General features: G+C 44.3%; 1 protein-coding gene and 1 long non-coding RNA gene across 3 annotated transcripts in view; both read right to left on the reverse strand.

Annotated features, from left to right (window-relative positions):
• Positions 1-19,268, reverse strand: part of SEC14L1 (SEC14 like lipid binding 1) — a 40,478-nt gene extending 21,210 nt beyond the window's left edge. The window contains exons 1-2 of the mRNA XM_039562261.1: positions 19,175-19,268; positions 17,240-17,331 (exon numbers count right to left, since the gene is read on the reverse strand). Of these exons, the coding sequence (XP_039418195.1) occupies positions 17,240-17,302 (63 nt within the window). The 5' untranslated portion in view covers positions 17,303-17,331; positions 19,175-19,268. The remainder of the gene's footprint in view (positions 1-17,239; positions 17,332-19,174) is intronic.
• A 3,544-nt stretch (positions 19,269-22,812) lies between these two features.
• On the reverse strand, positions 22,813-26,348 carry LOC109145704. Of its 2 annotated transcripts, none has more exons than XR_002047349.1 (3): positions 25,960-26,348; positions 25,694-25,874; positions 22,813-23,418 (listed from the first exon to the last, which is right to left on the reverse strand). It is a non-coding gene; the product is annotated as an uncharacterized LOC109145704 (long non-coding RNA). The 2 variants fall into 2 exon arrangements; XR_002047350.1 differs by lacking the exon at positions 22,813-23,418 and adding an exon at positions 25,313-25,494.
• Between the last annotated feature and the right edge of the window lie 1,109 nt (positions 26,349-27,457).

A 27,457-nucleotide genomic window follows, 5' to 3' on the forward strand; every position in this document is an offset into this window, starting at 1 on the left:
AGTGTGATCTCAGTGCCAGTGTCTCTGAGGGATGTTAGCTCACATGGGAGTGATCAGCTCGGGGGCGTGTGTGCAAGAGAGCAGATGGTTACAGTGGCTACACCTCAAAAAGCTCCAGAAATAGGGGTTTTGGTAAGGTAACACTCCCAGGCACCGGGAAGAGGGAACGTGACGCGAACTGCACGTTGGGGAAGCACAAATATCTTTAACATACAGGTAGGCAGCTCTCTGGGAAGAAACTCTCCTGTGAAGCCAGCTCTGGAAGGACAAGTCCTCCAAGGACAAGTCCCAGCCAGGCCCCTGCTCCAAGCAGCACGTTCCCCTCGGCTTTGTGCAGTGACCTTCCCCTCAGAGCAGCTCTCCACAGCAGCCCTTGCTCAGAGGAGGCTTAAGTGGTTATTCTCTCTGCCATGTTTTCACTTTATTTAATGTTCTCATTTACGAAGAGAGGAGTTATTCTCTTATTGCTGGGAAACAAAGGCTGCTTGGCAGCCACTCAGTTCTAGAACTCTCTCTGGAAAAGAAGGAGAAGGCTTTAGTTACACAGACTACAGCTGAGGCTTGTGGGGACTACAGACAACCCAGCAGGAGGGGCAGGGTCAGACCTGACAGTGAATGGCTGTGTCTCATCTAAATAAAAATTTCCTTTATGTACCATTTCTGGCTCTTGACAAATATGAGGTAGTTTAACAGTCCTTTGACTTCTCTCTAAATCCTAGCACAGTCTATGCCATCAAGATATGGCTAGTCAGAGTGTAAAGAACACTATGACTTACTCTAAAATGGAAAAAAAATAAAAAAAGAGTTTAAGCTTTCCACTGTAATTTCTACTTTAAAAAAGTATTTTAGAGTGTTCAAAATTAGAACTAGAACAAAGAGACTACTCCATAGCTTTTCCAGCAAGACTCACCAATGGTGAACCTGCTGGCTATCAGAGCAAGATCAACAAACAAAATGTTTGCATAACAATTTATCACGGAACTGGATTAAGCAAGTTGAAAGGACAGCAGGAAATACCTTGTGTGGAAGCAATTTGAATTAAAAATTGTAACTCTTCACCTGAAACAGAGCCACTGCAGAGATTTTAAGAATTAAGACAAATGAAGCAGGCAGCAAGCATTCATTAAAAAGGAAGGCTCTGTTCCATCTTGGTTTGTTAAAAAAGAAATTAAATCACAATGCCCCACATTCAAATATACCTTTGTTTTAATATATTCATTTTGCAACAGGAAGAAACTCTTCCACTCTACACAGAGCAGAATTCCACAGGAGAGAGGAAAATCCTGCCTTTCCAAGCAGGGCCGTACTTGGGCAGGGTGTGAAGAGCAGAGAGCAGGTGGCTCTGAGGGCACGGCTGCACCGTGTGCTGGGATGCATTCCCAAGGATCTCCCAAAATGAGAGCTGACATTCACCTGGTAAATGCAAGTGGCCCCTTATCTGAAGCTACAGGAAAAAAATTTGCACAATTCTCCTTTCTCCTCATCACACTTTCCTACAACTGCATGCCGACCTTATTTCACTTTGTCCCTCTTGTATCCTCCCTCCATTACGGTCCAAAAGCATTTTACCTTGTAGTGGCACAAGTCATTCAATAACAGGATAAATTGTCTTCACCATCTGTTCCCTGGTACAAGATGAAATTTGGCCATCCAAGTATTAATGATGGCTATTAAGTGTATCCAAGATAAAATAAATAACCCTTCTGTAAGTTGCACCGAAAAAATCAATAGGACAAGTCGATATCAGTAAGACAAACATTCTGCTCCATTTTAGAGGCTAAAGAGCTCCTCTTTACTACACAGGCATAAGAAGTGACCTGGAACTTTCAAATTAAATGATCTTTAGTGCATTAAGAGTGTATGTTTACAGCACTGTTCATATCCAGCCTTCCAAAGCAAAGCATTCCCAAGTAATTGCCCAAAACGGCCCAACTCCCTCTACTTTGCAGGAGTACATTCCTGCCTTAAAGTTCATAAACAATGGAGTTAGTCTAAAATTTTCATAAAGGAGGCTGTGAAAGTTTTATATAATTATGCATTAAATCCTTGAACTACAATTACAATGGCTTTTTTGTTTTTGAAGTTCTGAGGCTTGTCTTTTATTTTTTTTAATAGACCACACAAACACGTTATTATACAAATTAGACAAGTACTAACAAGAATCTACTCTGCACAGATGTTGTTCATGAGTTGTAATTGAAGGTTAATTATTTCTCAAACAGAGAGAGAAGCAATCTTGAAAAACAACCTTGGATGTTCTCCAAGGCAGTGATCAGAGCTTTCAGGTAGAGTATCTGGGAAGAGAAACTGTCAGTGGTTCAAAAAACTTACTGCAGCATGATATTCAGATTCTTCAAATGCCATATTTATGATACTGCACTGAAGGGGTGCTCAGATTTACAGCCCACGTCTACGCCTCTTCTACTCAGAAGATCCAGGAGAGACTTCCCTCACTGAATGAATCCTGACCTCACACACATTACAGGACCCTGCACAGTCTCTAAGCTCTCCCCGGGCTTCCAAGACCCACAGCTATTAAGTAACTAATAGTAATACTATAGTAATAGTAATACTAATATTCAGTAACTAATTAAGTGCTCTAAGCTGCCCTTACACCCTACAAACACTGAAGATCACTGCAGAAGCCTTTTCATTAACACCACCAGGGCTTCCCTGGGCCTTGCTCAATCATCAAGTGCTACAAGGACTTGTTCTTTACAGTATCCTTGTCTCGGCAAAGCATCTGAAAGCATAACTGGCTCAGCAGCCAGCAAATTGAGCTTCCTCAGCTCACCTCTCCTGTGGAATGGAAATGAAATTACTGAGAAATTCTCCATGAAACCAGGAACTGAGGAAAATTAAGCCATCTGTAAGCAGAGGTCAATAAGAAAACCTTTCCTTTCCTGGCATTTGCCAAAGCCATTAATTCTTGCCCTTGAGAGCTCCTCTGTCACTCAAGAGTCCTGCATGGAAGAAAAGGCTTTATTAGGTGTACAGAAGAGCATAATCCCTACTCGTCCTTGTCTTCTCTCGGTGCCTATACTTGTTTAAGGGCTTCTCTTGATTCAGTCAGGTTTCACTGAAAAGGATTTCAGGCTCTGCATCGCTATGAATAACCCACTTGTGCCTTACAAATGTCCATAAAGAAAGAGGAAGAAAGGATGAGCAGATTTATTCCAACACACTTAAACTCACCCTAGCTTAACTATATAAAGCCTCAGATTTTATTACTTCATACAAAAAGAAGGCAAGACTGCTCTGTCCAATTTTACATTTAGCTGTATTAGAAGCCCACAGTACTTTCACGTTAAGTAAACACCCAGTTAAGTGTCTTGCACATTTCAAATACACTCTACCTGTTAAAGTGATCTTGTCTCCAGTGGATGTCACCACTGAACAAACAATACATATTTGTTCTACCAAATAGGTTAACAGCCTTGCCACATGCCAAGCAGGCAATCTGCTGCTCAAATCCTACAAACACAGCAAGAAACCTCCCAGCTTCACATCCAGTCTGCAAATTCCTGAAAACAATGAGGACATTGCCCATAACCACTACAAAATAACCCAGTATACAGACTAAACTCAAATTCAATAACTACTTTGTGATCTTGTATGAAAGGCTTTGATTCAGTAAATTAAAAATCTCTATGGAGACAGGAAACAGCAGAGAAGTTATTCTTGTGCTTTGGCTCCACTGAGTTACTCGGAGACCATAAAAATTTAGAGACAATTTTTTGCTGGCTCCTGGCTTCAAACAGCACTTACCACCACTCATCCAAAACACGAGGGATGCGCCTGGGGAAGCAAAACAACCTTTCAGAACAGAGACAGAACAGAGCTTTATCTCCACACAGCTCTGCAGACACAATCCAGGCTATTTCACACCTATTTAATCTTTTCCAAGTCTTCTGCAGTGCAGAAGCAACAGTTTCATGTTAAATGTCAGGCATAACCATAGTTGATACACACAGCCAATCACAAAAATCACAAAATACCACTGAAATGGTGTTACAAAGGAAACTGCAGCTCGACAGCTCACAGTCAGAGTGCTGCTTACACAACACGTCACACACCACCTCGGATTTCTGACAGCAGCACCTTTCATGTGTTAAACTGCTACAAAGCACTTCCAAGTGAAAGCAACTGCACCAACACACAAATACTGACATTTCTGTTCCTCTCTATAGTTCAGGCAGCATTTCCATGGTTACAGTGTTGATCACTTATTGGGTTTAATTACATTCCAAATCCAGACCAAATGCATAGCCTGGCATTCTAAACAGCCCTGAAGGCAACCCTGCAGGCCAGTTCTTGTAACCTGGCTTTGAGTCCCGTGAGGTGGAATGCACTCAGAATCATAAACTCACTCTGGCTGGAAAAGACTATTAAGATCATTGAGTCCAACCATGAACCCAGCACTGCCCAGTCCACCCCTGAAAATACCACAGTGCTCATTACATCCTCCAGGTCATTGCAAAAGCAGTCACTGAAACTGGACAGATCTCCAAGGAAACTCATCACAGCATCCACACCATCTTCCCAAACTTTGGTACTATATTTGTTTGTCTTGCTTGTGCTTAAACTTCTTTCCTTTGAGGTCATCATGCAGAGAAAGCATCAGGAGTCCTAATGAAACCAAAACATTCTTACTGCCCAAAACATGACCCCAAACCATGTGGACTTTGGGACATTATCTCGGCTGCCAATCACAGGAAACTGCAACAAATTCACCTGGCAGCTATTGCACAGAATGTTTTGGAGAAATTCAGGCTAAGAATCAACTAGATAGGATTATGAATATTAGTATCACTCTCATGAAGAGGATTTAGAACTAATTTTTTACTGGTGTTAGCTTACAGAAGACATCAAACCCTGCCTACTATCAAAAAGAGTAACAATTTCAGGCGAAAAAAAGCATCTTTCCTTGCAGTAATTAAAAAAGTTTACACACATTTCAGAGTTTTAGTTTACATTCTCTGCAAAGTAAATGTGAAGCAAAGATGTGCTTGTTTTTCTACCAGCACACAAACCAGAAATCAAAAGGAATTTTCAGGCAGCTTATTGCACAAATGCTCCATTTAGACAGTACCTGCAACTAAATATCAGTAAAACTCTCTGCTTAGCCAAGGAAATACTTGACAATATATGTTCATTAAGCATTCTTGACAAATTTGAGTTATACTAAAAAAAGTATAGATTTGCTTGAGACAGGCCAAAACCAAAAGCAAGGAAGGGAATAAAAGAAAAGGCAAAAGGCAGGAGCAAAAAAAAAGGAGTTACTGGGGGACAGGAAGGTCTGCAGCAAACATCCTCTGTATGGCAGCACAAATGTGCTGGCTACAGAGCTAAGGAATCTCAGCATCAGTGTTCAGTGTTTTCAAGCATGAACAAAGTTACTTTAATATTTTAGTACTTCATTAAAATAATTTAGGCCGTATAAATAAAGCAGGAGATTCAAAACAGGTTATGAAGCAATCTCCTAGGTAAGTGCAATTTTACTGGTAGTTCACTGTTGAGTTATTCAGCTGTAGTCACCAAGCAAAGAGCCTCTTTCCTGAACCAGAAAGAAACAGCCAGACACAGAAACCTCAATTCTCATCGGGGATGTGACCAGTCAAGCCACCCATGCAGGCTCTTCCTACACAGATCACTACTTTATCCCCCTCAGTGCACCTCCTTCCTGTCCAACACATTCAACACAATTTTCATTTCAGAAAAGTGCTCAGAGAGAAGCTCACAGCAAAATTACAGTGGCCTGATGTTGCATGGAACGACACTGGAAGGGAACTGGCTCACAACCACTTAAGAACCACTCTGCTACACACAGAGATTCCATCTTCTTCCAGATAAAAATTAAAGCTTCAATGATTTAACGTAATTTTATTCAAAGTTTTGATGCTAAAAGGTACACCAATTCAGCAGGTAGAACAAACTGGGGATAAAGGATGGGACCTGAAGACAAGGGCTAACATTCCATCTTCTATCTGTAAAAGATGATCTTCAATAACCACAGACATGCCTCAACAGGACTTTAATTTGAAGAGTGGTTACTTTAAAACAGATCTGAGTCATCTGTGGTTTGCTTAAATAAATTTGCACAGGTGGAATTGTGTAAGAATTGATTCTTGTATGGGAGCCTCAATGTCCATCTTCAGAGGACACCTTAATATGAGGGCAGGACAGAGGAGTTGGTGGACAGCCTGTGTAGGAGTTTGAGTTACACCTGCTTTGCCTTCCAGGCACACACAAGAGAATCATTAATTCTCTTCCTCCCTTTGGGAAGTCCACAGAGCCTGAAAGCACCCAAGTGCCACTCCAGTAAAGAGTGAGCAAGACAAACTTCAACTGCAGCCTCTGCACAATCTTGAGACATAAATGTCTAAAAGGAGAAGCTGGAATAGGGAAGTTGGGCAGGTAGCACTCCTTCCACAAGAAAAACAAAAGGTTAAGAACAGAAAACCCAACAACAACCACGCTGAATGCAAATAAAATAAATTTAATCTTCCTTTCCTTTGGAGTAAGCTGGGAAAGCCTGATCATTCAGGTTAGGCTGGCTTATGACTGAGAGACCAAGATCAAATTGCTGGTTAGAAAACAACTGACATTGCTCTGGTCTAGAGTGAAGGTGGAACATTGAGGACAGACTTTACAGCTGTGCTGCTCCAAGTTGCTCTTCAACATACACAGATCTTAGCTGACCTAGAGGGGGCAACAGCAATCCCAGATGGACTCGCAATCTCACCGTAACTTACTTACATCAAACTCATTTGCAACACTACTCTATATTCAGAGAAAAATGCCTGCCCTGCCCGTGTTCCAAGCAAGACAGATGGAAATCAGTCTGGCCCAGGAGCCACGTAGCTCCGGGCACAAGGCTTTGTTTGACAGAATGTGCCCTGCAATTAAAGTCAACTTCAGTAGTTGCTAAGAGAGGAAACTTGGCTTCTGACCCCAATTGCACAGGACACGACTGTTTTGGCTCAAGGTTAAAGCAGTCTGGAGAAGAAGCTGACCTCCAAAAGAGCATCACAGCAAAGGCTGGCGACAGGCCAGGGAAAGCTTAAATGCCTGGAGACCGACATGTGATTACTGGGGAATGTGAGCTATTCCCAAGCATTTCCTATTTCTCTGCAACACTGGCAACACACGGCCCCTTACATAACACAGGAACATATCTTCCCGTGAATTTTTTAAGAGACACACATAAAACCAACTGTAAATCACTAAGCTTGTCCTACTATTTCTTCTAATTACCATTCCTTGTCTTACAGCAGCTGAACAATCACAACCACGCTCCATGTTGCCAACAGGCATTTCAGAGGCACGGGGTATTGTCACACTGAAAGCAGAATTTGGTACTTGGCTTCCCCTTTCCTTTTCCAGTTAACAAAATTGCATGTCTGGTTCCTCTGCAGTCAGTTTTTTAAAATTCAGCTGCAGTCCCACTGTGTCCACTGAGGATCTATTTTTAGAACAGTCAAATATTCCTTGCTGCTCTATTGTACCATGCTTAAGTCTCACTTTTATGAGTCCTATAATTAGTATTCGTCACTTGTTTGGTCTTAGAATCACAGACACTTTCAATAAGAAGGTCTGTTACAACATGTTTAACATCTGGAATATGTTAGGCTATTTAAAATAAAATTATTACTGTGCAGACAAAATCTAATTTATCAGTGGAGGAGGACAGGATGACTACAGCACTGCTACAGTATGGGCTCAGAATTCCTCATTAAACCATTGCCTGGGAGGCAATAGACTTGTACTACCACAAGGAAAAAAGTCTCCAGACTTTCCCTCCCCATGAAAGTTCAGTGGAACAGGTTTGACTTCATTGCCTCAGCCTTCACCCACCAGATTTTCATTTGGCCCAGAGGCAACTGGCCTCTAAGCACTGCACCACTGATTTCACTCTTCCAAGACTATCATTAGTACAGTGAGATTCACCAGAAGAACATAAAATTCAAGATAAACAGCAAGGCCTTGATTTGGCTATTGGACCAGCAAAATATCAACTTCCAGGTAGAGAGCAGCCATACTCTGTTAAGCAAACCATTTAAAATTTCCTAAGTACGTAATTTTAAATCTTGACCATTCACTAATGCCAATGGAGTGCCATCAAAATGCAGCATGATAGGGTCTGGAGCCTGCACACTACTTACCTCAAGCTAGGAAGCATAACAAAAAAAATACCTTACATCAGACATGGATGTATCAGGAAACCCTCAAAAAGGTAAAAAACTGATGGTGAAAAACCAGGAGTACAGAAGAGCAGTTCCTCATGTGAAATCATAAACTACTGAACTAACTAAAATCACCACCATGAAAACTAGCAATTTAAGAGCTGAGGGAGGTACCTGCCAGATCTAAGAGGGCAGGCAGCACAGGGAGCCTGAGTCAGGCTGTGCTGCCTCTTCTGACACAAGGAGCAGGAGGTGTGAGGCTGAGCAAGCTCTGCCAGGCTCGAGGGAAAGGATCCATCTCTTGACAGTGTGTCATGAAGCGCCAACTCCTGCTGGAAGGTGCCACCACACAGTTCACTGGGCTCCAGAAAGGAGCTGGGAGCACAAGAAATCAAGCACATGAGATGTTATTCCTCACAACGGCACATTCTGGACCAGAAGGGCTGTCAAGACACATTGCTGGAGGATGAGAGAGTGTCCTAAGAGAGTGTTACCATATGTTTATCTCATTCCTGTCCTCTCCCCTAGAGGCAGATACTGCCCTTGGCCACTGCCTGAAAGGCAGCACTAGCTAGAGAGGCCTCATGGTGCAATTCAGTTCTGTGCTTCTCATTAAGAGACAGAATAAAGATCATCCAGATCTCACCAACCAGGTAATACCAGTGTAAAGCCATCAGTGGGATGGTACAACTTCTGCACCCCTGCATCTGCTCCCCTATAAAATAAAGACAGAGATACCACCTAGCTTCAAAAGATAAAAGAAGAACAGTCAAGAGTCATCTGCTTCTTTTCTAAAAGGCAGTTAAACTCATAGATTATAGACAAGCAGTTCTTTGTTCTTCACCCTCCTTTACAGCAAAGAAAGGCAAACAAAAGCATGAATCAGTTTAGTCAACACAGAACAAACAAGTTCAAGTGAAATTGCTTTAAATCCTGTTCATTACAACTTCAGTAGCTCCACCACGCAGACCATGAAACACTTCAATAGAAATAAGTGATTTCATAGAACCTTGAATTCAGTAATGCAGAACTTATCTACAAGCCAATGAATTGCACAGCAAAGAGAGTTTTGCAAATTATACAGTATAATTTACACACTGAATGAAATAGCCAGAAGAAGCCATCCTCTGGAAAGGCTTCTGCTGCCTGATGTGCCTGAACTGGACTGAATGTCTATGGCATTTGAATTTTACACTAAATGAAAGGACACAATGCACTCAAGAAAGGAAGTGCTCTCATCAGGAAGCTGTTCCCATCTGTTCTGGCATAAACAACTCTAAATGGCACATTGCCACCCTGACCATCACCAGGGAAATACTCTTTTTCACAAAATGAGATCTATTATTGTCAAAGTGATATGATCTAATATTACAGCAGCAGCAGGCAAGGCAGAAAGTTACCAGACAGGCTGAGATGGTGAGGTTTGCAGTGTAGCTTTCAACTCCTGCACAAATTGATCTGCATATATTCCAAGAAGCATCCATACTTAAGTTATGAGAACATAAATACCAACAAAATGAAAACAGTTGTAATTATCCAGTAAGTAATACATAACCCCACAGCTTTAGATATTTAACCTAATCAATCTGACCATGACACAATATTGAAACAGTAATTCAAGAGAACCCAAACATATATAACTAACAATTAAAACAGTTCAAACAAAAATTCATTTCTAATGCAAAAAAATAGCTTCTCTTTGCTCCCTCCCACGATCCCTCTGCTGTTGCCAGAGTTAAAGCTGGTAGGTTCCAACAGCTCAGTGATATTTTTATTTTCAAATTTGCTGATATATAGAACCCAAAACTAATTATAATAAAGTAAAATGCAAGAGGAGTCCAAGATAGAAAATGCTCAAATATGAAGTTTTAAACACGAATACAAAGCAAGACAGGCAGCCATTCCATTCACATGTGACCATGTTCCAGCACACAACACAGACATTTCTAATTTTCATTTTTCTGAAGCAGGGACAGAACACCCTTTATGCCAAAGCAACTCACAGAATCCACAACTCCAAGCCATTAAGTGCGATTTGCAAGTACTTTGCACTGCTAAATAATACCTGAAGACTGCTGAATCAGGTTTCTAATGGCCCCTTCATTTACTGTTACAGCAAGCAGCTTCTGCATTTTTCAAACTGCACATCCCTAATTATTTCCCAATGGAATGGAGGGCTCCCAGAGTGCAACCTTAGTGACAGATGCCCTGCTGACTCCTCTTTCTTGCAGCCAGCTGCCATCAGCTCACCCACAGCACGGGGGGGACAAGCACCTGCTCCCACAGGGATGCTCAGCAGCCTTAAGGGAACCCAGTGAGAAAATTGGGTTGACAAGGAATTTATCTTCTTTTTCTCTAAGACAGCTCTGGACCAGCCTGTGTCCCTAAGCTGGCTTGCTGATGAACACATCTTTGCAAGAAAGCAAGAGCAGCAGCCTGGTGCACCAGCTTAGCTACAGTGGGAAACCACATATTGGTGATATTTCTCTGACCCTTAGACAGAGTCCATGAACCACAAGCTGAAAACCTCTGTGGACTGGGCTGAAATCAGCGTGACTTGAACAAAAGCTATGCAGAGAAAAGCCAAGAACTTGAGAGCTGATCTCAACTCGTGATGGCTCACTGCTGGCTTGTACTCTTTTGGCAGTGCTGGCCCACGCTGCAGTGGAGTGCAGATGATGCCAGGCATTCCCTTCCTAGCCATGCTGCCATCGGCTGTGCCACCAGCGTGGGTCCTTGGCAGGGCTCTGACCTCAAACACCACTGACTGACTGGGGACGGCTGAAACCAGCTGCAATTTGACTGTGAGAAAGTCAAATTATTAAATTACCTGTAATAGGCCTTACTTAACATTTTACATGAGCTGCTAACCTGACCTGTCTTAACTGTATCACAAAAATTAAAGAAAGAGTTAAATAATTCAGCTTAACATCCTAGTTCTTAATTTAGAATATATGCGCAGCATTTTTAAACTCCATGAAAAAATTGGAAGACAAATTCACTTGGGAGAAAATGAAATAGACCATTTAAGACTAACCTGTAATTAATTTCAACTTGAGCTAATTAACAGCTTTCCTTGCATATTCTTGGAAGATTCATTCCACATTCAGAATGCAACAGCCTGAAGATTCCATCGCCGGCCTCCCTCCAGGAATGTACTGACTCCAAACTGAGCTCAAAGCAAAAGTGGTCCTGGCTACGACAAATATCCCCTCAATTCTGGGTTCCAGATTCTGGACTCCCACTGAAGGTGCTTTTTGGGAAGTCCTCAGGTAGCACGGACTGCCCAAGCCATATGGAAACACGTCATTCTGACCTCTAAGCAACCTCTGGCTTTTCACTGGGTATGTTTTTTTAATCAATCCCAAAAGAATTCACCATTATCTCTTTCCCACATGGTTTTGAAGACTTTTACATATACTTCTTACTGTCTAATCACGCCTTAGACCATGAGCATGGAGTTATACCTTCTCCAGATTCTGAGTGTCCAGGACTCTGCAGGATGTGTAACCACTTCTTTTCTGACAGATTCCCACCTGTTTAAGAGTTTTAACTCAAAGGCAACATCACTTGGCTGCATCAACAGATCCTGGAGCAGCACGTCACACCAGAGCTAAATCACCTGCAAAGGGTGAAAAGCTTGGAGTGCTTTCAGAACACAACACAAGAACTGTTTTGATACATATTTTCTTTCTTCTGACACCTTTCAGAGTGTGACAGCAGTGGTGTCTTAGCTTTTAAAGTGTAAAGGACTTGTTAAAAACTGACTCAAAGCTTTTGGTGAACAAGAGAACTGCAGCTGTCAGCTACAGTCAGGTCATGTGTTTGCCCAGAAAAAAAAAAAAAAAAACCCCAACAAAAATAACACCAACAGGAAACCAAGCATGGAAATAGCTAAGCACGTCACAAAATAACACAAAATAACACAAACTGCACCATTAGCAGGCTGCTAAGTCAATATTTTTCCCTCTCGCTCAAGTGAACTCTCACATTTGTTACCCACAGCTCATTCCAAACAAGTGGCCAAACAATCATTTGTTCTTACACCGTGTGGTAACACAGGAACCACCACCACTATCAACCACCAGCGAAACTGCAGGCACTTCATATAAATTCAGAAATTCCACACAAGGCTCTGCTCCACCACAGCTTTACCAACACATTTCCAACAGCAAATAAGGCTGAGTTTTCAACAAAGACAAGAAGCAAAGCAGATGAGACTCTGGGAGTTCTACAACAAAAGGGAAAACAGCTCAGCGGTTTTGGGAGCAGACACTCAGTTTATTCCCTTCTCCAGGATTTAAGTATCCAAGACAAATTCTCAGGAAAATGCACTGCATTGGGGGAATAAAGTACTTCTCCATATATTTAAAGCCTGCTTTGTGCTTTCAAAAGCACTTGCAGAAGAGCTTCCTTTTTCTCACCAGCCTCTCAGCTCCTCTTCACATGACGTGTGAAATGCATTTTTTCCAGGAAAAAAACAAAAAAAAGAGACTAGAAGGAATAAAAATGGCAAGGATTTATGAGCAGGTATGGCATTTAGCTTGATACAGTTTGAATTTTTTTAAATGGCTTTTTAAAGTAATAACTTTTATAATGAAATAACAATGTACTGCCTGATCAGGAAGGCCATTACAATCTAGATCAAGGGATTATACTTTGATTTGTCAATCTGAAAAAACAGATAAATTTTTTTCTAATCTACTCTATCACTGAAGTGTGTTTGTCCCATTTACAGTCTTATTACTTACCTGTAATTTAGGAATACTTTAATTCATGAGATATACCTTAAGAACTATTTTTTAGATCTATAAAGCCAAAGAGAGTCAGCCTGTTGTCCAAAAGCAGCAAATTTGAACCATAAAAATGATAATATAATCAAAGGCATTATACATTATACTTATTAGGAGAGATTCATGCTTGAGATACTTCAGGTATTCCATCAGAACAATAGGAAAATGTGAGATCGATTTTTTAAAATTCACATTATTTCTGAAACTAAGTAATTTGTGACTGTAAATAGGATATTTTCTAAATGGGCTGAAGACCAATACATTTTCCACAGAGCTTTCAGAAACTTAAAAGAAAAAGGAAAAATCCCGCTGGTCAATGGTTCAATCCAATGTGTGCTTTTTCAAAAATCTTATTTATCTTCCATTTACATAAATTCCACCCTTGGAATGCCATTGCAAGTGATTATTCATTATTTAAATTTACTTTGGAAATTAAACTCAAGGGGAATTATCTAAAGTATGTCAGACTGAAAATGAGCTGCGAATCTCCAAAGTTAATTTTAGCCTCATGTGTGTTAAGGAAGATTCAAGTTCTTAACTGCCTTTTAATATTAAGAACTACTTATTCAGCAAAGTCCCTGTATTACTTTAAATGTAAACCTCTTTAAGCCAATATAAAAAATTTGAAACTGTAATCTTTTAGAAGTTTTACAAAAGCAGCTTCTCAGTTTTTCTCCAGTATATTTAACCTTGGTAACTTGACAAGTGAGTCTAAGTAAACAGCCATTTTTCCACATTTCAGCTGCTTCCAGCATTACGTAAACTCTGAACAGGAGGAGAAGCGAGATTCTATTCAGTCTCCTGAACAGCTGTGCAAGCTGCTGCCCTGGGTGCTTTTTAAAATACATATCCACTGACACACAGAGATTCCAAGAAGTTCATTATGACAGATATTCCACAGAGCGGCCAAAAATCATCATGTCAGCTTCGGAAACTATTTGGTGAAATCATCTTGCCTGTGTTAGGTGTGTCAGACTAAAGTGTGGCAATTTACAGCCTATGATTCTAGAATCTTTTCAAGTTCAGGAAGTAGTTTCATGAAAAGATTTGCATCTTAAACATTATCTGGAACCACACAATTTGCCAGTAGAAAGAAATCTTCAAGGGAAGTAGCTTAGATTAGATTTTACATAGCTGGACTTTATTGATGAGGGAATGTAGGAAGTTGGAAGTGATGGATGTCCTGACTCTCTCCCAGCCTCAGCACCCCACCAACTCCCAGTTGGGAGATAAGAGGTCATGCCTTAAGGATAGTGTCATAGAGATACATTAGGGTTCAACAGATGAGTTTTAGATTTCAGTGGAGGATGCATAACAGAGAAACTAATTTTCAACACCAATTCAACTTAGGAAAAGAATTTTGACTCTTGTCTATTTTAGAAGTCTTTATATCATAATTGCCTGCAAAACACTTTTGTCTTGTCAATCTTGGCTTAGATCAAAGTGGAATTAAATTCCGTTTTTTGTCTTAATATAGAGCTGCAGTCACCCATCCCAGAGAACAAAGTTCCCTGGGAACACAGTAGAGCTGCATGAATGGAATGCTGATTGTGCTCCATTCTCCCTCAAGTACCTCTTGGAAACCCAGGAAGGGGAAAGTGGGCAAATCGGAAGTTTGCACTGTAAATGACCCACTCTGCAAGTGGCATTCACTCAGTGGCTTCTAGAAAAGAATAATTAATGCTGATTTCTGTATCTGAAGGCTAAATATTAGTTTGACTTAATGAGTTCCAATTTGCAATTGCCACAAGTATCATCCAGGGAATCTTCCCAGTGCACACAGGCTTCACTGACACTGGTGAGCTTCGTTACTACTCTACAGAAAGAATTACCTCTGGAGTTCCAGAGAACGCCCAAGGAAGGGAGGACAATTGGCCAAACAAAATTTTTAAAAGTACTCAGCACCTGAAGACAAAGATGAGATCCCACCCAAGACCCAGGCTAGAGACAGGGATTTTTGTTACACAACTCAGCACACAGAACCCTGCTGCCACACTGACCAAAGTGTTCTCAAGAGATTTTTTTACTGACAGATGAGTATCTCTGGGGTGTGGGTTTAAACCTCCGTTTGAGGACACATTCTCTCAAGGGCTGCATGCAAATATAAAGAGAGGGACAAAGGAAAATCAAACACATCAGTCATTTCTTGGGTGCTTTAAATTCAAGCTTGGTGTATGCCAGGCTGTTCCTCATTTCAGAAGAGCTGCTGGCACTGCTAAAATAACATTACAGCACTTTTTTTGTTGAGAATGTGCAACGTAGTGCTTCCACTTTAGTGAGCACAAAATTTGACACAAGTATTCCTTCCAGAAATACTTCATCAACTTATGCAATCGCTATTCAACCAAGGGGAAACAGTAACAAAGCAGTACCAAAAAGCATCAAGCCAGCATATACTGTTTCTATTCCTTACAGAATTTGGCTCATGGAGGCACTCCTCTACACACCTCAGAAAATGCAGGGACAGTTTTGATGGATCACCAGCAGAAATTTAACAAGTTTTAAAAATCAGTAACAGCAGCGAAATGGCAGGGGGAAGATGTTCATCCAGTGCTCACATTCTGAACAAGTACAAGTGATAACCCACTGTTCTGACACACACTAAATAAATCAGATGTATTATTGCTCAGCTAAACTTCCAGTCTCAGAAAGGATCCTGTCTGGCTGTTTCTTTTTATGAGCATTCTTCTCCTCTTAGTTCACTTTTAATTTTTAACTTTTATTTTATCCTAGGTGCATACCTAGGATAGCCTCTTGCCATCTAAAGAAAAGCTTTAATGTAAGGGAAGGTTTTATATTTGTTAAATATTCTTCTTCAGATATTATCCCCAAGACACAGAACCGTTTGAGAACTCTGTTAAATACTAATAGTCAGAAGTGTTTCTAATTACACCCAGCAAAGCGTTGTGGACAATCCTGACATCAGCATTTTGACTCAAAATATCCTTGAAGAAATAACCCAAGGGAAGAATTTTTGCCTTCAATTCAGCAGCAAGGGAAAGACTCATCAGTTTAGCAAACAGCAAGGGAATTTCATTTAAGAACCTAATTTTGGCTGATTGATCTAAGAGCCAGTACAACTTCACTGAAGGCTAAAGTTACAGACACCATCAAATTTCACTGAGAGACCACCTGAAGCCCAGCTGTCAGAGTTACTGAAGTCATAAAAGACCTGACACATATCATAGTTGGATTCTTCACTGCTCAGCAAAATAACCACTCTCTCTGCCTTGAAGTGTTTGCAAGAGCAAGACCTACATGTGTAACAGTGGAGGCAGCCTTAGGAACAAGATAAAAAGAAATGCCAGTATTCCCTGTAGGGTGATCTAATCCTTTTTTGCCCTGTGACTGCAAAGGAACACTTCTGTAAGGAACTCTGCACTCCAAACCATGTGATCTATCTAAATATTTACACTGTGAGCACTATTAAAACTCTCCTCTGAAGCCATTAAACATAGTATTTTCAGCAAGTGAAATTAAACAATTATTTTTTCGATTACAGTTCACTTTTAACTGGTTTTATCACGGAAAAGCTCCCTAATTGCTCTTTGTAACTCACAAGAGCCCCACAGCTGTGGTTTCAACTGAATATACTTTAAAATGTCAAACACCTACTTCCACTCCGTTTTTGAAAAGGAAAAAAAAAAAGGGAGGGAGAGAAGGAGGGAGAGGAAAAAAAAGGGAACCTAATTAGATTTCTTTCTTTTCTTTACTATTTGTAACACTATCACACAAATTAGCAGCATGCACCCAAAAGGCTTTTTGTTCATCTCTCTGGCCTCCCTACCAAGCTTTTTTTTCCCTTCCCTCAAAATGTTACCAGAGTCCTTTCTCCCTTTTCATTCAGGCATATCCTTGCTTTCATGGCCTTCTCTGTGCTCTCTAATCCTGTACACTCTACACCGATGAAGACAAAACCATAACAATGTTTTAATCAGCGTACATGACATTTCCTCCCATTCTAGAAGCGTCTGCCCCCAGTAATCAACTTCCAGTACACTTCAATCCTACTTTTGCTCTAACTTTCAAATACATCTGGAAACCGTATCTAAGCTTTGACAGAAAAGGAGAGCACATTATGTTAAGAAAATACTCTCAAAAAGAAACGCTGAAAGAAAAGAAACACTGAAACACATAGCTCTCATGTTTTGCATACTGTTTTCAGCTTTGTATGTTCTACAGTATCTATCAAAGCCCAGCAAGTACTCAGCAACACAAGGAACCAGCAAGAAGAAAATTACAGCAAAAATTAATACTTACAGCCATAATTAACTCAAAAGGGTGTTTATACACCCGTACAGGGGACTGGTACTTCTGCACCATGGCTGCAGTTTAGTGAGATCAACTCAAACCTGAAAAAGAAATTTTTAAAACCATCTGTCAGACGTAGGAAGCCATTTTCAATTTTCTCTTGCAATTAGTCTGTGCGTGGTACCATGCCAGCAATTCCACAGGAAATCCTTCACAATTCCCTGACAATCTTTTTTAAGACTCAACAGGGCCCTGAAAAGCTATATATATATTTCTGTCAGAAATGACTTATCATTTCTCCCAAAGACAACATAAAATTAGCACATTTTTAGTAACAAATCTTCAACATATTTTATGACTCTTTGTCAGGGTGGTGAGACTTCCTGTGCTGCTGCTGAGAACTAAACACTGACACATCCCAGCGACAGGCAGAGAAGCATTTCCCAGTACCCCAGCACAGTATGTGGGCTGCCCTGCTCAGAACAGGGACTGGGGAAAAAAAACCCAAAAAAACAAAAGCAAAACAAGAAAGAAATACAGAAAGCACAAAAAGAGGTTAAAAAAATAAGTGTTAAAAATGCTTGTTTTCAGAAAGAAGGAAAAAAAACCGGATTATTAAAGCACACTGATGATCAAGGGCATTCCTTGATCATCTTCAAAAAACCTGAAACTTGTGAGAGAGAAATTTATGAGATAGCCGGCAAAAAAAACTTCGAGAAAAAAATCCACTATGAGACCAGAAAAAATTCACTGGCAACACGGAGAGGAATTACTCCAAAGGCTTCATGCCTGCTCTACCCGGCAAAGTGCTTGACCCGAACTCTCTCGACTGCAATTACGTTTACTGAAAAATTCTGGCAGTAGCACTCGCAGATGAGTCGCGGGCTGCGAGTCACCCTCATTTTAGCGAGAAATGGGTTCGCTACAGCAAGTTCGCTTCACTTTTCTGTCCGTAAGGCGCTCCCACGTCCCCGCAGCGCTGCGGGAGCGCTCCCGGCCCCGGGGCTGGGGCAGCGGGGCTCGGCGGCTCCCCGGCCGGAGCCAACAACAACCCCCCGAGCCACAGGAAAGTTCTCCGGCATCCCAGCCCCGAGAAGAATTTACCCATGATTACCCCGCATTTTTTAAAAAAAAAACCAAAACACCTGAATCAGCACAAACAGCCGCAAACGCTCTCTAATCCCCGGACAAAAAGAGTTACACAACAAAGAAACTCCGCGTTCCTCCCGCCGCGCCGGAACCGGACAGCCCGGGAAGGGACGGGATGGGGGGGACACCTGTGTCAGCCCTGAGGTCTCCCGGAGGGATCCGGGACAGCCCACGGCGGGACGGGACACCTGTGACAGCCCTGCAGCCACCGGGACAATCCCGGGCGGGGAAGGGACGCCTGTGACAGCTCCGCGCTGCTCCGGAGGGATCCGGGACACCCCGGGAGCGGACGGGATGGAGGGACACCCGTGACAGCCCCGCACTGCCCCAGTGGGTTCCGGGACACTCCGGGAGGGGACGGGACACCCGTGCCAGCCCCGCGCTGTCTGGAGGGATCCGGGACACCCCGGGAGCGGACGGGATGGAGGGACACCGGTGACAGCCCCGCACTTCCCCAGTGGGTTCCGGGACACTCCGAGAGGGGACGGGACACCCGTGCCAGCCCCGCGCTGCCTGGAGGGACCCGGCCAGAGCCGCCTGCCCGGGGCGCCCGTGACCCGCCCGAGGACCGCGACCCCCGCCCCACCATCACCAGTACCACCACCATCATTACTACGGCCACCCCCCGTCCATCACGGGCAGCACCGACCGTTCCTCGGGGCTCCCCGCGGCCAGCGCTGAGAGGAGCCGGCGGGGAGAGAGCGGACAATGGGAAAGTTGCCGCGGGGCACGGCGGCGGGGCTGGGGGACGCGGGGCGCGGGCGGGGGCCCCGGGAGGCTCCGCGCCGTCCTTACCGCTCCGAGCCGGCCGCGCTCTCCCCTCATGCCGCCGGGGCAGCGCCGTCCTGCGCGGGAGGGGCGCGCCGCCGCCGCCGCCGCCGCCCGTCGTTCGCGGTGCCGGGCGGGGGCGGGCCCGGCGCCTGCGCGGTGCTGAGGGGGCGGGGCCGGGCCGGGCGCATGCGCCGTGGGCGGCGCGGGGCGCGCGGCGGGCGTGAGGGGAGCGTGGGTTGTGGGGTGGTGGAGTTGTTTGCATGGGAAAGAATCGTAAAGGTCATCCAGCTTCACCCCCTGCCGCGGGCGGGGACAGCTTGCAACAGAGCAGATTGCTTCGAGCACTGTCCAGCTTGGCCTTGAACGCTTGCAGAGATGGGGCAGCCGCAGCTGCTCTGTTCCACTACCTCACCACCCTCACAAAGAAGGATTTCTTTCAAATCTGTAATCGCAGAATCACAGGATCGGTTAGGTTGGAGAAGACCTTTGAGATCACCAAGTCCAATTTACGAACTAACACCACCTTGCCAATTAGACCATGGCACTAAGTGCCGCATCCAGTCTTTTCTTAAACACCTCCAGGAATGATGACTAAACTAATCTAAGCCTACTCTCTGTCAGTGTGAAGCCGTTCCCCCTTGTCCTGCCACTACATGCCCTGGTAAATACCCTCCCCTCATCTTTCTTGTAGGCTCCCTTCATGAACAGCATGAAGCTGAGTCAGGGGAGGTTTAGGTTGGATATGAGGAAAAAGTTTTTCATCCAGAGGGTGGTTGAGCACTGGAACAGGCTCCCGAGGGAGGTGGTCACAGTGCCAAGCCTGTTGGAGTTCAAGGAGCGTTTGGACAATGCTCTCAGGCACATGGTGGGATCCTTGGGGTGTCCTGTGCACGGCCAGGACTTGGACTCGATGATCCTGGTGCGTCCCTTCCAACTCAGCACACTCTGTGATTCTGTGATTCTGTACTGGAAGGCTGCAATTAGGTCACCCCGAAGTCTTCTCCAGCCTGAACAATTCCAATTCTCTCAGCCTTTCCTCATATCAGAACTGCTCTAACCCTCCAGTCATCTTGGTGCCTCCTCTGGACTCACTCCAACATGTCCATGTCCTGTGCAGGAGCCTCAGAGCTGGATACGGTGTTCCAGGTGGGGTCTCACCTGAGCGGGGCAGAGAGGCAGAGTCCCTGTCAAACACAGCCATGTACACACACACACCCATGTGCACACACCGAGTTACGGACACACACACAGCCATGTGCACGCATGCAGCCATGTACACACACACTGAGTTACAGACACACACAGCCATGTACACACACACAGCCATGTACACACACACAGCCATGTGCACACACACAGCCATGCACACACACAGCCATTCACACACAGCCATGCACACACACAGCCATGTACACACACTGCCGTGTACACACACGCAGCCATGTGCACACACAGAGCCATGTACACACACAGAGCCATGTACACACACAGCCATGCACACACACAGCCATGCACACACACACAGCCATGTGCACACACTGCCGTGTACACACACACAGCCATGCACACACACAGCCATGCACACACACACAGCCATGTGCACACATGCAGCCATGTGCACACACACAGCCATGTACACACAGCCATGCACACACACAGCCATGTACACACACAGCCATGTACACACACTGCCGTGTACACACACACAGCCATGTACACACACAGCCATGTACACACACAGCCATGCACACACACACAGCCATGCACACACACGCAGCCATGTACACACACGCAGCCATGTGCACACACACAGCCATGAACACACACAGCCATGTACACACACAGCCATGTACACACACACAGCCATGAACACACACAGCCATGTACACACACAGCCATGTACACACACACAGCCATGCACACACACGCAGCCATGTACACACACACAGCCATGCACACACACAGCCATGTACACACACAGCCATGTACACACACACAGCCATGTACACACACAGCCATGCACACACACGCAGCCATGAACACACACTGCCATGTACACACACAGCCATTACACACACAGAGCCATGCACACATGCAGCCATGTACACACACACAGCCATGAACACACACTGCCATGTACACACACACAGCCATGTACACACACAGCCATGAACACACACAGAACCATGTGCACACACTGAGTTATGGACACACACAGCCATGCACACACACAGCCATGCACACACACAGCCGTGTACACACACTGAGTTATGGACACACACAGCCATGTACACACGCAGCCATGTACACACGCAGCCATGTACACACACAGCCATGCACACACACAGCCATGTACACACACAGCCATGCACACACGCAGCCATGTACACACACAGCCGTGCACACACCGAGTTACGTACGCACCCCCCAGGGGCAGGAGGACACGGACAGCGGGACATGGCACCTTCTGCAGGTAGCTCCCCTCAGCCTCCTGAGCATCCTGTGGTCCCACACCCCCCGTGGCTCCCTCGGCACAGGGCTCTGGGGGGCTCTGGGTGGGTTTCAGGCACCATCAGGGGTGAGGTCAGCTCAGGGCAATGGAACAGCCCGGAGTCAGCACAGCCGTGCCAGAGTCACTCAGTGCTCCAGGGCCGTGGTGCTGTGGGAGCACAGGGACCTGCCTCTGTCACCGCAGGAGCATCTTTCTGCCTCTCCTCTGTGTCCATAATCAGCCAGCACTTACCCAGCCCAGGGTATTGCAGTTTGGGATGCCTCAAAGAGCTCTGTCTCACACCATGCATGGTTTACTGTGATGTACTAAAAGCAAGAAATAAATACAATGGTGTTTTTTACAGTATCAGAGTATCACAAACTGTGTTAAAATAAGGACTTAAAGTTAGGAGCTCATGACTCTGCTCCCTTCAACAGCACTATTGAGACATTTTGTTTACCCACAATATCTTTTATTAATGGCTCGCTCCCTCAGAATATAAATCTACTAAAATTCAGAGTCATATCCTGACATTTTGATGCAATTCTTTCTCCGGGAAAGCTGAATTTGTGGTTACCACTAATGAGGGATTATGCTACCATTCTTTCTTACACAAACCTTGTATCTTTTGAAGTTAATCAAGCATAGCCTGTTGTCTGATCTGAACTAGTCCTTACAAGAAGTTGTTTAATGTGTTGAGAAATTGTTCCTCTGAATCTCATTTCTGTGTGGCACTTGGCCAGTTGCCTTCATGTAGCTGAAGTTAACTAGCTAACTGTAATTAGATTTAGTTATCTGATTGATATTCCATGCCATTATGCCTGCAACATCCTTTTCCTGCTCTGAAAGCCTGAGATATAATCCTACCAGCATAGCACAGGGAGGAATTTATGCCCACTCAGATTCCTCTTTGTTCATAACATTTCCCTCTTTAGATTCTGGGAAATGTTTTAATTCTTACTGACCACCACTATTCTACCTAACCAAATGGCCAGGAAATCAGAAATGCTTTATTTGGACTTTTAAAGGTATTTGGAGTTTATTGATAGAGTGAATATCCATAATTTAATATCTAAATCAATTGTAGTCTCGGCTGTTTTCTGCAGAAACAACAATCTTAGCAAGATAGACAAAGAAGAGGAAAGCAATACGGTTTTAAATTTTTCTAGTGTTTATTTTCCTGTTACATCTTCTCTTATGGAAGCTCCAGACATGCATCGTTAGGAGGAATATAAAGGAATAAATGTGTGGGTGCAATGTTTCAGGAAAGCTGTGAGGCATGCTAGAGACTGAAGCCCAGAGGACACAGCCTGAAAGTGCAAACCGTTCCATATTTTCAGAAAATTAGGAATGCAGCCTGCTAGATATGAAGGGAAGTTTGGCCTTAGGGAGGTTATGGAAGGTCGGTCACTTCCCTCCATCTGAGCACTTTCCCTGGATTGCATTCCTTCACGTTATGAGCTTTGGTTACACAACTCGAGGCAATTGTTATCTTGATTCGGGCAATATTGCCATGGAAATTAATGAGAACTATTGGTAGTCAGTCCTTTACTATTAATAATAACTAACTGAAAGTGCAGTTGCTTGGGAGCCGTGCAGGGCTGATGCATATGAGAAAAGATTCAAAACACCCCTCAGCCGTGCTGGAATGCAGCTCAAGCTCCTGGAATTTCAGCAGGCAGGAACTTGCTCTGGCTTCTTTTGTTTGCATCCCAGGCAGTGAAGAAAAGTGAAGTGATTCTGCCTTCTTACTGTCCAGCAAGTCTCATCTTCAGAGCTGTTGTACCAAAGAGAGGAGTTTGTCAGCAGTTTGTAACAAGAGAGAACATGGTCACTCGAAGTCTTGCTGCTAAGCCATACATTTATTAAAATATGTGGAAAAGGAATGAGAGTTTGAGTTCAGACACACTGAAGTGCTTCAAGAGCTGTTCCCTAACAAATCAGTCCCGTCTGCAACAGTGGAATTTTTTTTGTACTACTGGCTGCATTGAAATAAATACCTGCTTCCTAAACCTTTAAAAGCATGGAAATGGTCCCAAATGATAACACTGCCAGCATGATGGAAATAATAATAAGCATGATGAGTGACAAACAGTTAATGGAACAGAGTTGTGCCCTGGGGACACTGATTCTGGTTTACAGAGGGTTTTTATTTAGTCCATCACAGGTATTTCACCAGGTGTCACCGTTTTTCCTTTCCCTTGTCAGTTTAGGGAGAGACAAACTGGTAAAGCTGGATGTGAGGATGTGTGAACTCCTTCACCCCTTTTCTCTTAAAAGTAACTGTGACCCCCAAGTTCAGCCCTCCAGACACAGACCTGAATGTGCCCATCCATTACAGCTGTACATATTTTTGTAAGCTCCCTGGATAGCCCATACTGGGTAAACAGTGAACAGGAGGAAACATTTCTCCATGTATCTCTGGAGATCTTAAAGCCCTTCATAATGGCAGGGAAGACATTAATAATCCCAATATGCAGGTATAAATACTGAGGTTCACAAAATGCCACAGGAAAAGTCACCCAGTAAGTCAGCATGAGAAAGGAGACCAGAGCTCCTCACTTCCTGGGTGGTTCCCTTATTCCCAGGCACTCCCGACTTTTAGCTCTGCAGTAATTTTCCACTATTCACAAGATTGGGATAAGGGTAAAATATCTCCAGACTGGTCTGTGTTCAGACAGGGAATGTTAATGTACAATATCTAGAAGGTGTTAAACTCTGTGATGAGATTTTTATTCAGGATTAAACCAGCCTTAGCTTACTGTAGTTTATTGTACCATAAGTGAGGGTGTATTAACTTTATACCGCTATTCGATTTATCTGAACTTTCCTGTAGAAAAGCCATAAATGACCTTGTAGACTGGAGCCCTTTATGTCTTGATGCCACAAACAGGCAGAAACATGTTTTTTCCTGTCTTCTCAAGTGACTGGTAGGAAAATTGAATTGTAGGCTGGGAGCTGGCCAGGGACACCAGCTGCCAGCGCTCGGAGTCCAGCAGCTGACATCAGAGCACCAGCACCATTGACAGCAAAGGTTACACAGACAAACATTAGCAAATAGGACTGAGTCCTGATTCATAAAATAGATGAGTGGGGATGAGCGTGTGGCACACATCCCAGCCCTTATTCCCATGCTCTCCCTGCAAAGCCTGTATCCATCCAAGGCTCCCTGCCTCGAGTTCCGTGTCGCTGCTCAGGAGCCGTGCGATGCTAAAACAGAAGTGAGCAGGTGGTGCAGGGGGGGCTGCTCGTACAGAGATAATTGAATGTGAGGAGCTGGTGGAGTGGATATTCTGGATGAAGCATCAGATCCAACATTTATTCCAATACCTGTGTTGGATGTTTGTAACACCTAGAAGCCTGATAGCACTGTTTTTTGGGGGGACTGTGAGGAGCAGGGGACCCCCTCTGGGGCTCCCACCAGGTTATTTTATCCCCCAGACATCAGGAGATGGCACAGGCTAAAGAGAACTCACCCCCATGAGCTTTCTTCCAGTAAAGGAAATAAAGGTCAAGGGAATAAAGGGAAAAACACTTGGATAATAGCAGATTTGCTGAGGTGTTTCATTGTTGCTGAAGATGTCAAGCTCATGACACAGGGAGCTGGAGTTGTGAGCGAGGAAGGGTTCGCTGGGCTGTTGGGAACGCCCAACTTTTCTACTTGCCTTTGGAAACAGCCCTTGTGTGCATGTGCCACTGCCTGGGAGCTGCCTGGTACCTGCCTCACAGGGAGCAGCCTGTTTCCAGTTGTCTCTTTAAATGACTTAAAGAACTGCCAGGATCTGATCACTCAATCCTTAGAAAAATAGAGGAGTCCCAGCCAAAGGCTCAGCAGAAACAATGAGTAAATTTCCTATAAAAATAAAAACAAAGGCTGTTTACCATCCCTCCTTTTAATGAGCCTGACAGTATAAATACTCTCAGCTGCTTCCACAAGCACTGAATCAAGCTGCTGGGTCACTCACTGGGTAGAGACTTTGTCCCTATTTGCCTCTAACACGTTGATAATTATTATTTTTTTTAATACGAGAGGAGTAAAAAGAAACACTTACTATTGAAAGTATTGGACAAATCCATCTCCTTTTAAAGGACACACTGACTCCACTAGAGCTGGGTCTGCACCCTTGGGCAAACACAGCACGTCTCAGTGGAGCTCTGTCAGGACAAGTTGCCTTTGTGGCTGCTGCTCCGCCAGCATCACAGTGCCTGTGTCTGTACAGCTTATTCCTGTGCCTGGAGGAAAATGAGGCATTATGAGGCACTTGCACACCAAAATAACTACCAGTATTGCTATTTCAGGGTTTATTTTTTAACTCACAGTCTGTGGATCAGGCCTGTGCTGGCAGCCTTCATCCACGCGTGTCTCAGAACTTGAGAAATGCAAGTTTCATGACGCTGTTTGCGGACCCCAGAAATGCCGCTTATCGTCTCCGATCAGCATCATTCTTTACATGAATTCCGGTTCTGTATCCAAGGCAATCTCATTATTTGCTATACACGCTCGATCTGCTGGCTAATTTCTTTCTCCTTCTCACGGGGGAGGAACCTTCCTGTGTTCCACAGCCATGCCTGTATTTAGGAGATTAAAGAAAGCAGGCAAGACGCATGAAAAATGTCACCCTGTCGCCGCGGCGGCAGCCTGAATGGGAACACAATTCCGAGACAGATGTTCCTTCCAATTGAATTGTCTGTGTCAGTGATTGCAGAGTTCAGTGCTCCGGAGAGGTGTGAGGCAGAGGGCACGGCTGAGCAGAGGGCTGGCTGCAGCCGGGGAGCTGGCACAGTGCAAGCAGCAGCTCTGCTGACTCTGACACGGATGCAGCATTAATCTGTCTCGACCTCGAGCACTGCTGGCTGTCAGTCCTGGAATTAATTTGGCTAATGTAGCACGTGATGGAAAGCCACGTTTGCAATCTCTTTGCCAGGCAAGACTGGATGGATTGATAGCATCCTCTGTCCCTGGATGAGTGAACTGGTAGCAGAGCTCCACTGAAGGGACACCCTCTGAGAGTGTGGCTCCATCGCCCAACGGATGAGAGAGATGTTTAACACCTCCTGGCTCTGGGGGTTGTCAGGGGGAGCGTGAGCAGACAAGGAAGAGGTGGAATTGCCATAGGGGTGTCTCTGCAACCCCTGTGCAAGTGGGATGTGTCAAGTTTTTTCTGAGGGCAGGTTCCAATATCAGTCTCCAAATAACTTGTTTTGACAAAGGGGATGGTCTCCAGCAAAAGAAGCCCACTTGCAGTCATGGTCTCAAGCTGGTGGCTACAGACTAATGTGTGACCACCAAGTATTTAAATTAACTAATGAACTAATGTGACTTCTGGTCACAACCAGGCTGAGTCTGAATTAAACAAGAGCCCAGTGATGGAAAGGACTGACATGCCATGGGAAACTCCCTGGACAGAGACTGGAAATGAGCCCAGTGCTTTCTTTGTTCCCCATCCCCAACACCACCCATGCACCTGGGCACTCATGGGCCTTCACTGCCCACTTCTGTGGGGAGCAAGAAAAGAGAGTGGTCTTGAGCACCCAGGAGGAGGCAAGAGGCAGGTGAATATGGCAGTGGTGGGAGTTGAGGCAGAACCAGCCCAGCAGAGTCTCCAGAGAAGCAGAGGACAAATCTGCCCAGCAGTTCACCCAGAGACGACATCCAGCTTGGAGAGCAGATGAGGGTGCACAACAGACAGGATTACATGGAAGGGAGACCGTCACCTATCCACCAGAGCCCCAGCTAAATTAATTTTGTATCACAGTCAGCAGGAAAAGACTTTTGGAGGGAGGCTGAGCACCCCTTTACCACCAACTACTCTGTG

This window comes from Corvus cornix, chromosome 18 (genome assembly GCF_000738735.6).
Source record: "Corvus cornix cornix isolate S_Up_H32 chromosome 18, ASM73873v5, whole genome shotgun sequence".
In the NCBI taxonomy this organism is placed as follows: domain Eukaryota; kingdom Metazoa; phylum Chordata; class Aves; order Passeriformes; family Corvidae; genus Corvus; species Corvus cornix.